This window comes from Chelmon rostratus, chromosome 17 (genome assembly GCF_017976325.1).
Source record: "Chelmon rostratus isolate fCheRos1 chromosome 17, fCheRos1.pri, whole genome shotgun sequence".
NCBI lineage: Eukaryota > Metazoa > Chordata > Actinopteri > Chaetodontiformes > Chaetodontidae > Chelmon > Chelmon rostratus.
Window position 1 is genome coordinate 17,279,327 of NC_055674.1, and position 14,343 is coordinate 17,293,669.

The 14,343-nt window shown below is 46.0% G+C and overlaps 1 protein-coding gene across 7 annotated transcripts in view; it reads right to left on the reverse strand.

Annotated features, from left to right (window-relative positions):
• Positions 1-774: 774 nt before the first annotated feature.
• Positions 775-14,343, reverse strand: part of ep300b (E1A binding protein p300 b) — a 33,173-nt gene continuing 19,604 nt past the window's right edge. For 4 of the 7 annotated variants that reach the window (XM_041958037.1, XM_041958036.1, XM_041958035.1 and 1 more), the window contains exons 20-30: positions 14,183-14,293; positions 13,650-13,706; positions 12,580-12,657; positions 11,960-12,027; positions 10,165-10,315; positions 9,037-9,297; positions 8,608-8,773; positions 8,195-8,362; positions 7,926-8,087; positions 6,811-7,092; positions 775-5,404 (exon numbers count right to left, since the gene is read on the reverse strand). In XM_041958037.1, the coding sequence (XP_041813971.1) occupies positions 2,090-5,404; positions 6,811-7,092; positions 7,926-8,087; positions 8,195-8,362; positions 8,608-8,773; positions 9,037-9,297; positions 10,165-10,315; positions 11,960-12,027; positions 12,580-12,657; positions 13,650-13,706; positions 14,183-14,293 (4,819 nt within the window). In that variant the 3' untranslated portion in view covers positions 775-2,089. The remainder of the gene's footprint in view (positions 5,405-6,810; positions 7,093-7,925; positions 8,088-8,194; positions 8,363-8,607; positions 8,774-9,036; positions 9,298-10,164; positions 10,316-11,959; positions 12,028-12,579; positions 12,658-13,649; positions 13,707-14,182; positions 14,294-14,343) is intronic. The other 3 variants (XM_041958040.1, XM_041958039.1, XM_041958038.1) reach the window with 1 other exon arrangement.

The following is a 14,343-nucleotide window of genomic DNA, read 5'->3' on the forward strand; positions in this document are numbered from 1 at the left end:
GGAGTATATTGGTACTACTACGTGCCACCACTAGAGGGCGTGTTGTTCTCAGGAAAGACGTATTACTGTAAGTGACGCCATCAAGTGCAAGTTAATAGTCTGTGAATCATGGGCTCAGTATGTTTAAAGAGTGCAGCAGTGGAAGTGGGGGATGGAGTGTGTGGTGCAGACACCAGCATGAAACATTACTGAGCTGTTGGTGCTTCTTCAGCCAAAAACACACCTCTGTAAAATCACAAGGGCAGTAAGGGGTTTTGTTGTTGACTGTGGAAAAAAAGCAGTTGCGATTTCAGGGGTCTGGGTGAGACCTTGATTATACTTGACTCTGTCCCTTTTACATAGGAGCAAGACACAAAAGTCCAAATGTAAGGCCGCACTGATTGTTGCTATGTCTTTGTAGGTACTTTGTGGTGGTTTTTCCATTTTTGCAGTGATCTCATTGGTCAGTGGTCGCACTCTTGGCAGTTTCAGATCTGATCCTCTGAGGTGCATCACCATGGTAACCCATGCTGCAGCTCACCTGCTCCAGAACAGGTTAACAATTAAATGTGAGCCAGCTTCATGATACTGGAAAACCAGAGGAAGCTGGGTAACGTCTCACTTGGTGACACAGGTACAAGGTGTGTGGGTTTGTTTTTTTTTTTAGAGGAAGACGTATGATACATCCAACAGCTCTCTCTTTTCTCATCAAATACCCAGCCTTATGTCTAACAAACAGCCACATGTGCGACACATCACTGTTGGTAATTTTCATTTTATTATAAAAAAAAAAAACAGTATTTGAGTCCACAGTTTGTGTTTCCTTTGTACAGTAAAAAATATTAAATTAAACTCCCAAAGTTCTTAGCAGAAAGATAAAGAGGATGGAGTTGGGGGGGGGGGGCAACCTCCCCCAGAGTTGGGGGAGGGGTTTTAAAGTCCAAGGGAAGCAGCAAAGGGGATGAGGCCGAAAGAGACAGAGACTGACTGCTCATATCTCCTCCCTTCTCCTCATTTCTGTGCAACACAGTTCATTTGGATCAAAATCCTCTGTTTACTCCAAACAGTAGAATCCTAAAAACACTAAAAGGAGCCCACCCCACCCATTTTTTTCACATCCCAGCCCATGTACTCAAAATGTTACAGGCACACAGGTATGCACCCCCCCTCCCCAAGCCTCCACTGCTCCATATTAAGTGTCTTTAAAGGAAGGAGTGCACACACATTCGAGGGAGAGGGCTTGCATGTTCGCGAGGGAAGAGTCCCTTCCAGCATGACCGATGCCCAATACAGAAGCTGGCCGGGACGTCACATGTCCGTTCAACATGTCAAACTCACAGCAGACCCTCAACCACTGCAATAAAACACTGACATTTAATTATTCCCACCTGGAAAGACCCAACTAAAGACATCTAAAGTGAAATGAAATGTCCACTAACTCCATCTTAACAGTCAATAACAAAAATATATTTCTATACGAATTGTAGCAGTGTCAGGATACATAATACGCCCAACCCCACCCCCTGCAAAAGAAAACAATAAATAAAGCAAACCCAAACATATAAAAATGAAGATATGCATCATGTTTGCATTTACATTAATAATAATCCACATCACTCTGCAAAACAGAAATAGACAGACTGAATGATGGGAAATGAAACTGATAAAAAAAGTTCTTTGCATTAAATCATCTCCTCTTTAATTCTCGACCACTTTTAAAATCTTAAAAACATTTCTTAAAAAAGGCAATTACTCCTATTTACCCCCCAAACCCCGAAAATATCACCTTTCTTGTATTCAGCAAGACGTGGAGGTGAGGGGGGTGCTAGAGAAACCATCCCCCTCTTTGTCCACAATTGGCAAAAAAATATATTAACAGCAATAACTTACAATTCATTTATTCTAATTTATTTAACGACTGCTTGACTTATTGTTCATCTCCCATAGGAAGTTCAGTTCAATGCATCTTTATTGAAAACATTTTAAATAACATTTAATAATAGTATAAAAAAGAAAGGCTAAGTAATAACAATAACACTGTCCTGGGTGAGTGCAGTTTGTGCGAAGAATCAGAGCGTTTCAGCTCAACTTGACACGTTAAGTAGAATTCCTACATAATGTCTAAAGGGTTGTGATTCATATTCTGGCCCAGTGGGTCCTGGCCGTTGCCCCCCGGCCCGTGGAGACCAGCCATGCCGCTCAGCTGAGAAAGCATGGCGCTCTGGTCCGACCCAAACTGCTCAACAGAGTTCTGTTGCTGTGTCGTTGGCTGTTGCTGTTGTTGTGGAGGGACCACCATACCTGGGTGGTGCTGGTTCAGGTGGCTTGGGTGTGGGGAACCTGTCTGCATCTGGGGGGAGATGTGATGTGGGGAGGGCTGGGGCTGCATGCGTGGGGACGGGCTGGAGTGTGGCGGTTGGGACTGGGGTCTGGGTGAAGGCTGTGGGGATCGCACCTGGTTAGCCAGGGACGTGGGCAGCGCCTGGCCCTGCAGGTGCGGGGACTGAGCCATCTGCTGTGGCTGCTGAGGGCTCATGGGATTGCTGTGCTGTGCTGGTGACCCGCCAGGGCCCAGATGCTGCTGCTGCTGCTGGAGCAGCCTCTGGTGGATGGCCTGTTGAAGCAGGGCCTGAGACGATGGCGGTGGGGGCCCACTCTGAGTGGGTTGAGGGCCCTGAGGTGGTTGCTGAGGACCTCCTACACTCCCTCCACCTGCATCACCTCCTGGCAGGCCAGCCATGGCATTCTGCTGCTGCATCTGGAGATGGTGCTGGTGCTGAAGCCTCTGCTGGAGTGCAGCTGTAACCTGCTGCTGAGCCACCAACCCTGGGTAACCTTGCCCCTGTTGGCCTGGGGGACCACCAGGGTGCGGAGGGCCAAGCGGTGGTCCTCCAGGTGGGCCCTGTCCCACTGAAGGAGGCTGCATCCCAGGCTGTCCCATGTAGCCCTGACCCTGTGGTGGCTGTGGCTGCTGGAACTGACCATGATTTACTCCCATTTGCTGTTGTTGCTGCTGCTGCTGTTGTTGTTGCTGTTGCTGCTGCTGCTGCTGTTGTTGTTGTTGTTGTTGTTGTTGCTGCTGCTGGAGATGCCGTCTCATGAGCAGTTCTCTAAACTGGGGACTGTTGAGATTTCCCATCTGTGGCCCCTGGCCCTGCATGCCTCTTCCTCCCCCTTGCTGCTGCTGTTGCTGCTGCTGGAGAGCTGCCACTTGCTGCTGTTGTAAACTGCTTAGCATTGGCCTCTGCTGCTGTTGTAGCTGCTGCTGCTGTTGCTGCTGCTGCTGTTGCTGCTGCTGCTGTAGCTGCTGCTGCTGTAGCTGCTGCTGCTGCTGCTGGACTTGCTGCAGCTGGGCCATAGCGGCCATGTTGACATTTGTGCCTCCCTGACCCCCCATGTGCATACCTGGCTGGCCAGGACCTGCAGCATTCAAGTTCACCTGTGGGCCTCCTCCTGCCATGACATTACCAACAGGACCCCCCGTGGGTCCAGGACCTCCAGGGACACCACCGGGTCCAGGTGGACCCCCTTGCACCCCCTTGTATTTTGAAGCCCTCTGTTTGATAAAGGCAGCCATGAGCTGTGGGTTGGACCGCAGGATGTTGAGGACTTGCTGTTGCTGGAGTGGTGAGCTGGGCGAGCGGAGAGTCCTTAACAGCTCCTGCAGGGCTGCTTGGGGGATGTTCCCACCAGCAGCACCAATCCCTGGGATACCAGCAGCTCCAGGGACTGCTCCCCCTGGGACCCCACCACCAGCACCTTGCTGCTGCTGCTGAGCCATATTCATCAAGGCAGCATGGCCCTGAGCTTGTTGGTGCTGCTGCTGTTGTTGTTGTTGTTGCTGTTGTTGCATTTGCTGCTGTTGTTGTTGTTGTTGTTGTTGCTGTTGAGTTGCCATCATGGCTGGATGGCCCATTTGATTCATCATAGCTTGCCTCTGCTGAGGTGGCATCCCCTGGCCAGCCCACTGCTGTTGCTGCTGTTGAGGGTTTTGAAGTGGAGCACCCATCCTCTGCTGCTGAAGCTGCACCTGAGGGGGGAGCTGGCCCTGGGGCAGGTTACCCTGCTGAGGGGGTTGCTGCATAGGCCCAGCAGTGCCAACCATCATCCCTGGTGGAGCACCTTGCGGTTGATCCATGTGGGCCCGAGCAGCTGCCACTGCTGCTTGTGTCTGTGGTGGCATGCCCTGGGGTCCAACCATCCCTACTGCCCCTGGGTGTCCCATGCCCATCTGCTGACCTTGACCCTGTTGATGGTGGGCGTGAGGAGGCATCAAGCCTGCAGCTGCTTGGGCTGCTTGCCTCTGCAGAGCCATCTTCCTCTGGGCATCGGCTACCTGTTGGATCTTCATGGCAATTTCTACTGCTGCCGGTGGAGGGCCAGAAGGGGGCTGCTGTTGCTGCTGTGGAAGGGGTGGCTGACCCTGGGGCTGACTGGGAGGTTGTTGGCCCCCAACACTTCCAGCCATGCCAGCACCACCTGGCTGTTGCTGGGGAGGTGTTGCAGAGCCGAGGACTGGTTTGCCCTGGGACTGATGGATTGGGGAAGAGCCTGGGGGTCTGCTGGCATATGGAGGCAAATTGTTTGGGTGCTGTTGGAGCTGTTGAGGGTTGGTCTCTGCTCCACTTTGCTGCTGCTGGACCTGAGGAAGCATCTGTTGCTGATGTTGGGGAGAATTCATTATCCCCCCAGCCCCACCTCCTCCACCTGCCATCTGCTGGAACTGGTGGTGAAGGTGCTGAGGAGGTATGCCACCTTGTGCAGGTATGCCACCTGGCTGCTGTTGCTGCTGGACTCCAGGTCCAGGGCCCATTCCTTGCTGTGGGACTGGAGGCATGGCCTGAGTTGGGGTCTGGGGTGTTGGTGGTTGGGTTCCACCAGAAGTTGGGGTACTGGGCGCCGTGGTACCATTGTTCCCTGGTGATGGAAGTCCTACTACAGGTCCTCCCGGTGGCCCTCCGGCTGCTTGGCCCACTCTCTGCATGCTGGCCATCCTCCTCCTTAACATCTGGGCCTGCTGGAGCCTGTGCTGCAGCTGCTGCTGCCGGAGCTTTTGCTTGATGTTCAGACAGAACGGGACGGGACATTTGTTCTCCTGGCAGTGTTTGGCATGGTAGCAGCACAGGGCAATGAGCTGCTTGCAGATGGGACAGCCACCATTCGTCTTTCGCTTGCAGCTTTTTGTGTGCTGAACAACACGCTTCATCTTCTGACAGGACGGCAGGGAGCAGTTGGCGTTGCGGCACTGGCACGCGTGGACCAGCGACTGGATGCAGCGCTGGATGCTGAGACGGCGAGAGTCTCCCGGGCTCTGGGTAGCTGCTGCTGCCTGGTTGTTGCTGTCATCGTCCAGTCCAAGCCCAAGCTTATCCATCTTGTGCTCATGACCTTTAATATTGTAGCAGGTAATGCACAAGTCATAGTCCTGGAGAAATAAGGATGGGGAAAAATGGATTAATGGAAACATCTTAAAACTTTCCCATGAAACTAAAATGTAACAAATCAGTTTTATGCACACTGTACATTCACAAAATTGTGTGCAGTCCTGTCTGAAAAAGTGTGGCGTCCTGTTTTTTGATAAGTCTGGTTGTGGAGTTAGCAGTGACAATGACTGCAGTACAATGGAATTTGCTGTTCCAAATTGGACGGGAGAAAGAAAAGCAGATCTCTTAAGCCACCAAGCTTCAGTTGTCTGCTTTCAACTACAACTTCTGACAAGTAAACCCTCTGATTTATTCAGGTGCTACTGCAGTGAAGGGGAAACCACTTGATCAGTGTTCCTATATACTACTTTTGCAACAATAATTACATTACTTGTAAGAATTTTTGCAAACAAATAATTAAAAAAAGAAAAGAAAACTCATGTCCCAGTTCTGTCATGTCACCTCTTCCTCTCCATGATCACAGATTTTTTTCACTACATAAAATTTGATAAAGCTAAAAAATACTACCTGTTAAGTTGGGCTCAGAGTGCACGAGTTTTGGGCTGATTTATCCCCAGTTCACCCCTTCCGAGAATGGGGGGGGACAAATTTGATATTTATACCGAAGTTTGGCCCAGATTATCTGACAATAATAGGAGTTCACAGATCCAGTCTAAAACCACTTGAACTGCTCACAAACTCTCTCCATTTGGTCCATCCTGATAATTTCAAAGTGTTGATATTTAGAAGTTCAAATCTGGATGATTATGCCAGTGCTTACTGAGCAGGCGACAACAGCCAATGAGGGAATCTCACTTCCGTGTTTACCGTGGCTCCCCCAACATTTTCTCACCCAGACTCGTTTAGCCCTTTGCTTTTGATTTATTCTACAGAAAGTTGTTGCACCACGGTCAGTTTTTCTTTACAGCTGCTTCCCCATGAGATCATGTGAGGCGGTGCATTTCTGCAAAATGTCTTAATATCATCCTGTAGTGTGTGACGTGCTATTATTTTCAAATCTTGCAGTGTGTGCATGTTTGAGATTAGAGAGAATGTTTAAGTGATGCAACCTGATTTCAAAATAGATTAGGATTGTAAAACTGCTGTAGTTCCAAGCAAGGCAAACAGCAATATGAATGTTGAACACACTGTTTTATGGTCACAGAGTTGTCTGATAATTGTAAATGCATACTGAAGACAACGGCTGCATGGTGTGATTGGCTATACTGGCTTTCAAAGTAAGTTATCTCGGAGCATTTTGTGGGATTAAGAGTGTTTTTGAGTGTGATAAACCGCAGTTTAGTGTGGAAAACTGAGAGGATATGCATTCAAAAAGTGCCACTCTTTTCTTGCTGTAGTTTGATCTCTGGTCAAATTTAAAAGGAAAAAAGCAAATCCCGGTTCTTACCTCACAGACTGTGCAGTGGAAGCGTGTCTCCACGTGGTGTTTACACTCATTGCAGGTGTAGACGAAGCGGTCCTGGCTCTGGTTGTGCAGCTCCACCAGCATACACATGGAGCTCCACTTGGACCTCCTGAGAGAGCTGAACTCCAGGTGCTTGTCCCTGGCCAGAGTCAGGAAGGCGTCGCGGCCGTCCATCAGGTCACAGGGCATCATGGGGTCCAGGTCCGTGATGGGGGGCAGCGAGTTGGCGGTGGGGCCAGCAATGAGGCGGATGACAAAGAAGACCTGAGAATTAGAGTGGAGAGCTGTAAGTTCTTAAATCAGGCCCTGATTATACAGACAGTGCAGCGTCTTGGCCTACTGTCAACAGATGCTACAGTAATCAGATTCTTTATCCTGTAGATATCCTCACTCTCACTTCAGTTTATTCATGCATAATTGTCTTTTGTTCACTAGCTGAGTGTTTCTCAAACTAAAACACTAAAACTGTATCACAGGCAGTTATGGCGGTGTGAGTTCGATTTAGGCCCTTCACAGTCATCTTTAAAACCTAGCCGTCTTAAAATGTTAACAGAAAGATGAATATCCTTCATATTATTTTGTCAGAGCACTTACAAACAACGATCAACGCCCACAGTGGGTTATGTGTGAGGACAGTGTTTCAACAACAGCAGAGTCAGTTCGCTGCTTTTTTTTCTCCTGAGACATTTCAGTGCAGAACAGTATGTCATTGTTCTCTTGTAGTTTGTTAATTAGCTAACTCAGCAGTCAAACAGAAAGTGTTAGCTCGAAACTGTAAAACAGGGTTTGTGATATGTGAGATCCGTTTTCCAGATAAATGTATAGATCATAGCTGCTATAATCAATTATTTGTCTCCTGTCAGCAAAGGAGATTTTTCGAAGCACAGTTGTTGCCACAGTGTACGATCGACTCTGCAATGCAACAGCTGAACATTTCAAAAAGTTGCATGTAGCGAAATTTAATGATGTGCACTCAGAGTGTGGAGTCAATGTGATCACCCTGTTGACATAAGTCACCCTAATGTTCTTATAATTAGGTCATACAATCCAATAAAGGAGTAAGCAGCTATTGCTATAATCTAATTAGACTCACATACCTCCTTATGTTTCTCCATGGTGGCATAGAGCTTCTGGGAAAGATCATTGGAAACGTTGGGCATCCCCGGCTTCTTCTTGTTGGCTCGGCTCAAGCTACTCTTGTTCTTGCTTGTCTTTTTATTGTTCTTCTTTTTGGCATTCTTGCTGTCTCCTTTTGTGGCCTGTGGATGTTGTAATGTTAGTGTCAATGAACTGAAGCATCAATGATTTGCGACAAGAAAACTTAGCCCAAAAGTGATGATTACATGTGGACTCTTATTCTACTCACATCTGTGCTCTCATTCGAGGTACTGTTCTCCTCCCTCTTCCTCTCCTCCTCCTCCTGCTCCAGCTCCTTGATGCTCTCCTCCAGTACGTTGGGCCAGAAGTCGCCCTCAAAGTATGGCAGCTCCTTGGCGCTGGTCAGCCGGTCCTCTGTTGCCTGCTTGAAGATGTCCTAAACGACAAACAGGGAGAGTGTTTAAGTGCTAGTAATGGTGGTCATGCCCATGCGTGTCCCCCCAGTTATCAAGGGATTAAAGATATTCTATATTTTCCAAGTTTTAAAATAAAAAAACGTGAGAAAGCTCCAGCAGCAGTGCAACAGTTGAGTTAGTGTATTGAGGCTTGACGGCTCTCCCCAGTGATAAATGCATTCTGTAACATCACTGGTACAATATCTTAACAGAAAACATGTCTTACCTTATAATCATGGACAATGCGCTCAGAAACAGCCTTGTCCAGCATCTTCTTGTACCACTCCTGCAGGCGTTTTGGCTTGGGGATCTTCTGGTCTGCTGGGTGGCAGTGGAAGATGTAATCATCCCCTTCACTGGGTGGACAGGCCCAGATATGACCTGTTGTAAACCTAATGTAGGGAGAGATGTAGCTGCATTCATTATAAAAGAAGTCAATTTATTTCCTTTTATTCCATTTGCCTGCTCATTTTCATGCAGCTGAAAAGAGTCTGTAGCAGCGCCTGGAACAGAAAGCTTAATGAATACACTTTATACTGCATAATGGGCTCATATTTAAATGTCTGTGTCGCTATAATGCTGCGATAACCTAATTTCAGCTGCTCAGTTTGAGGTTGAGGTATTATGCTTGAGAAGGTTGAAATGTTTCTCTTACCCCTGCCTCTTGACATACTCCAGGTAGCCAAGCAGGATCTCGTGGTAGACAGTAGTCCTGAGATGTCTAGGTCTGAAGAAGTGCACGCTGTCCAGGTAAGAGATGTACACTCGTCTCTGGTTGGGAGGCGGGCAGTCCGAGCCGTACTCTTGGACGTGCATGCCGAAGAAGCACACATCTGCTCCGTCGATGTCCTCAAATGCAAACAGGGCTTTCATCCTGTACGGGAAGGACTCGGACATCTCTCCGCTGTCAACAAACCTGGAGGAGGGGGATGACAGCCAGGGTAAGAAAACCGCTATGGAATCCAAGACATTTCATCAGCCGTGTCTTTCCTGCTTTGACTTTAGCATAATGTTTCACCCCCTGACCTGTCTGACAAGACAGCATCACAGCATGAGGAGTGTGTATATGGACAAAACGGTGCTTTTATATAACTTGAGTCATAATCAGCTGGTTCAAAGTGAGAAAGTGATGACTTCTTGATGGAGTTGCAGTGTTGAATATGGAAGGGAGTGTTATATTTGATTACACTGGATTGCAGATGAAATGCAACATTGTAACCAGTTACTTAAACTTAATGGACAAGTGTGTCGGATTTAGTGTCACCTGGTGATGAGGTTGCAAATTCTAACCAAACAAATACCCCCCTCCCTTTTCAAAGTGCGCAGGAGAACATTTACGCTACACCAGTGTCCTCACACTGTAAACGAACTCTCCATCCAGACTTGTCTGTTACATACTCTGCTGTGCACCATGACCAACCAGCTGTTGCCTAGCAACAACAACCTTGTGCGTTTGTTTTTACACTGGTGTGGAGGAGCACGGTTTCCTTGAGAGGTGCTGCCCCTCACACCCCTCTGATCACAGCCGTTGATGGTACAAATCTCGCTGGTCAGTACTTGGTCTATTGAGTTAAACATGTGTTCAGCTGGGGTTGGGCGACTGAACAAATATATCTGCTATCCAGTAATTTATTTTCCTAATTTAATGACTTGCCTCTGTATTGCCTTGTATTTTACTGCCATGATGAGTGACACTGTGACAAAAATCTAATTAGCAAACAACCATTCTAAACATGTTCACGACACAGCCAAAACCTGCAGCAGCAGTGAAATTCGACCCTACCTGGACTTCATGCCCGGCTTGACCTCAACCACCTTGTCTGAGACATGGACCACGCGGATGGTGACCTCACCAGATTCAGGGTGGCTCTGCCGCTTGAGGAAGTCGTTTATTCGTGACTCCAAAAAGCCCCCCAACTTGGTCTGAGGAAGCCCTGCAAAAGACAGGAAGAGGGATGAAGAAAGGGAGGTGGAATACAAAGAGGGGAGGGAACAGAGAGGAGAGATACCTCCGTCACCACCCTCTGCCTGACAGAAAGTTTTCAGCAGATGAGGGACAGAACAAGGACACCTCACTGCCTTTGACAATTTAAGATTTTAAGCATGTGGCCTATAAAGTAGAGCTCCACACAACAGCAGCACCAGCAGCTAAAGTACATTTTGGGAAATACGATTTGCTTCCTTACCGCGACTTAAACAAGATTTATATCCCACACAAGTCTGTACAGTAGATACTCAGTAACGGCCAAGACTGGAAACAAGGGGAAACAGCTAGTCTGTCCAAAGGTAACGAAATCTGCTTTCCAGCACCTCTAAAGCTTATTAATTAACCACTAATTAACATATTGTATATTGTTTGTTCAATCTGTAAAAAAACTGAAGTGTAAAAACAGCATTTTGTGGTTTTAAGGCGGGTATGTGTCAGACTTTTTCTTGGCCACGACCAGCAATTCCACAGAGTCTCAGCTGGTTTCCTGGCAAACTCAGTGATGACAAGACTTTAATTTACTGCAAGCAAATAGGATCTAATAATAAGACTTATATATTGCACAAACATGAGAGTGGTATCAGTCCTGTCATGTAACTCCTGCCAATAAAACCAAGTGTTTTTTCCAAAATAGTGAACTATTTCTTTAATATGTTATACATCGCATGTATCCTGATGACTGATTTTGATCCTTAAAAATCATCACAGAGTGGAAGGATTAGAAAATATCCAAGGAAGATTAAATTTGGGGTACAATGGTAGTAGTTAAGTCACTGTTGGGCTACAACAGAGTTCATGTTTGGAAGCATTCCCAGATATTTTTGAAAAAGCTGCACTGAAAACAATATCTTCAACAAAAATGGGAAATTTAAACAATTTAAACAACTGACACTACCTTACCAAGAATAGTTTTCAGAATGAAACCTGTGATTAAGTTCAGATATTACACCGACCAGAGTCCAATGTGCTGTCAGGGTTTGTTCAGTGTGAGCTGCACACCAGGATACTCCATTTCTCACCGCATTACAGCACATACAGACCACTGACTGTCCACTACATCATACTGGTGGTCTTTTGTCTGGCAGCTCCAGTTACTCATAACAGCTCCCTTTTTGTTTCTTCCAACACTTTCTGGCGGTGGTGATATAACATCAGAAACTTGCGCTCTGTCCTTCTCTTCGCTTTAATATGTGAACCTTCATTTTGTCCATGTCACCATCTGTCGCATCTCTCTATATTTTATGGTTTGGCAAATTTGCAGTCTTTGTTTTCACTTTCCTCTGACTTCCTCTGTTTGTAAAATTTCACATTAATAAATTGATAGTGGCTACAAAGTGAGGACTGGCTCTGACATTAAAACAGCCCAGCAGCTGAACTCCAGGCAAGAAGATCTGATCCAGGCAGCCATGGATCAACTCAAAAGGAGAAAATTATTTCCAACTTGAAGAACTTGTTTAAAATAGACACTACAATGTAAAAGTAAGAGATTATTCATCATAAATATAGTTGTTGGTATGAAATGTTGGTATTATGGCTGAAAGAGAATGAAGGGAAGGAGGCGGGCACGAACAGAAAACACAGACGCACTTACTTTTGGCTGCGTATTTGTTCTCTTTCCGCGTCTTATTGGCTTTTTTGAGGCAGTTGTCACATACAAAGCTGTAGTTAGGGAGGAAGTAAAGAGTCAATGGTTAAATTTGCAGGTTACCATCATCTCTGTCACAATTAACACCAATGACAGTAATTAAGTGGCTTTAATGACAAAGATGACTGAGCCTTTCCTGTCAGTCTTCCTTTACTTAAACAGCTATAATGATTGTGAGATTGCTTACGTTGTTTAATTACAAACAGACCACACATGAAGGAGACTCCCACTCTACACTGGAGCTGCAGGACTTTGTTTACATGTGCATCTATCGCCGCCACACTGCCGGACATTTTCTGTCCTAATGTAATGATCATGCCTCCTAGTATACATTTTCACTTTGTCCAAACTGCACCTCAGAATGTGGGAACTGTATGTGATCTTTCACAATTTGCATGGAAACATGTGTGCACGTGCGTTTGGACTTAATAGCTGCGCTTTTCAAGTCTTTTATTCATGTTTTGGATGATTCTGAGAGCTTTTCAAGGACAAATTTATTTTCCAGACCCAGTCATGTAACAGAATATACAGAGTGTGCGTGCGTGCATGTAAGATAGCTGGCTCACCCAGACGGCCATATGGTTTCATTATGCAGGACACAGATCTGGTGCATTTTACGACCGCAGTCAATACATTCCACAAGCCTGAGCAGAGAGAGAATGAGAAGACAAAAGACAGACGCAGTTTCCAAAGTTAATACGTAATATGTCACACATAATTAAAATACCCTGTCTGTTCCTCTGCACAAGCTACAAAGGTGCTAAATAAGTAATTACAGGAAAGAAGTAAAAGGTTATGACATCCAAAATATTTTTTGGAAATCATGAGAAAATGATAATTACTTAAAGGTATACTACGCAGGATTTTCCTAAAAACTATTTATTGACTCATATACAATGAATTCCTCTCAATCATCACTTAGGAGCCACTAGAAGTGTGTGGCAGTGAATTTATCTGCAGAGACGCTGCTTGTATTTTCTTATGCTTGTCCTCTTTTGCTGTGTTTGGGATGTTTCTGAGCAGCAAACTTTGCGTAGTGGGTGTGTTGTTCCCAGGCAACAAAGTGCCAGACAGTACGCAGCACACATCCAAGAGTAAGCTATGAAAATGTCAGATAGAGGGCTGAAAAAGCAGGAATATGGTGAGGCAAAACACCGAGCAGACAGAACTTGTTCCACAACAAGAGAGAATCTGGGGTTGTCTTTCACCCGCTGGTTAGCACTGAAGGGGAGGATGAGGATGAAGAGCGACGCAAAGTTGGCCTGCTTCCTGTTGGACGGGTAGGTCCCGGCGGTCAGCTTAGTTAGCTTGCTAAAGTATCTACTTTTCCATTACAACAAGTGTAATGTCCCAACAACAGCAGCTTGCAGTGTACGTGCAAGCAGCGAACTGTTGGCGCCATTGAGCCGGGGAGGAAGGGCCAAGTTTGAATGTTGTGTTTACGAATAGTAACCAACAATTCCTGCATAGTATACTTTTAATCAAATTCCTAAAAAAAAAAAAAAAAACCCTCACAGAAAAATAATAAATAAATGAATCATTATCTGAATGCATAAAGTCACAGATCTTACAGCATCACAGAGATGGTGTGAAATGATTTCTGAATGAAAGTTAATGAGTTAAGAAGGAGACATACAATTCAGGGTCGAGCGTGTCGTTCTTCTTTCGTTGGAACTGGTCTTTGTTAATGGACCTGTGGGAAAAAGCAGAAAACGAATAACTGTAACAGACACAACAAGGTAATCCCCCTGAAGAGAGCCGGCTGTGTGCAGAATCCTCCATCTTCAATTCACAAAACGCTTAGAGGAATTCAAAATGTGCCAACTGGCTACATACGTCATCGCTAAATACTGTTGTACTGTACTCGTCAGAGGTGAAAGCAGGTATATAACACCGTTACTTAATGATAAATATGAATCAACATGACAAAATGATATAACCCATAAAGACATGAGCACTGTATGTTTTAACATCTCCTTTATGTATCATTTAGATTTATCTGATAGATTTGAACCAAAGTAAAACTGAACTCCAGAGAAGAAATCAAAAGTCACAAGCAATTCCAAAATAAAAGCTGCTCATGATCTTTAAATTTATGCTTGTGTGGTCTCTAAGTTTCAGATGGGATCGAGGTGTGTGAGAGGAAGGCAGGTGGGTGACGGTACTCACGTCTGAGGCTGGGAGGGGTCATCCCCCAGGGAAACGCTCTCTCCTTGGATTTCGTTGAAACACTTCTCACAGAAGTGGTACCTGTCAGCAAGAAGCCCATATTTTGGTGAACTACACGTTCGCCACCATCAGCACAGCCAATCACAGAGAGGGCACGAAGA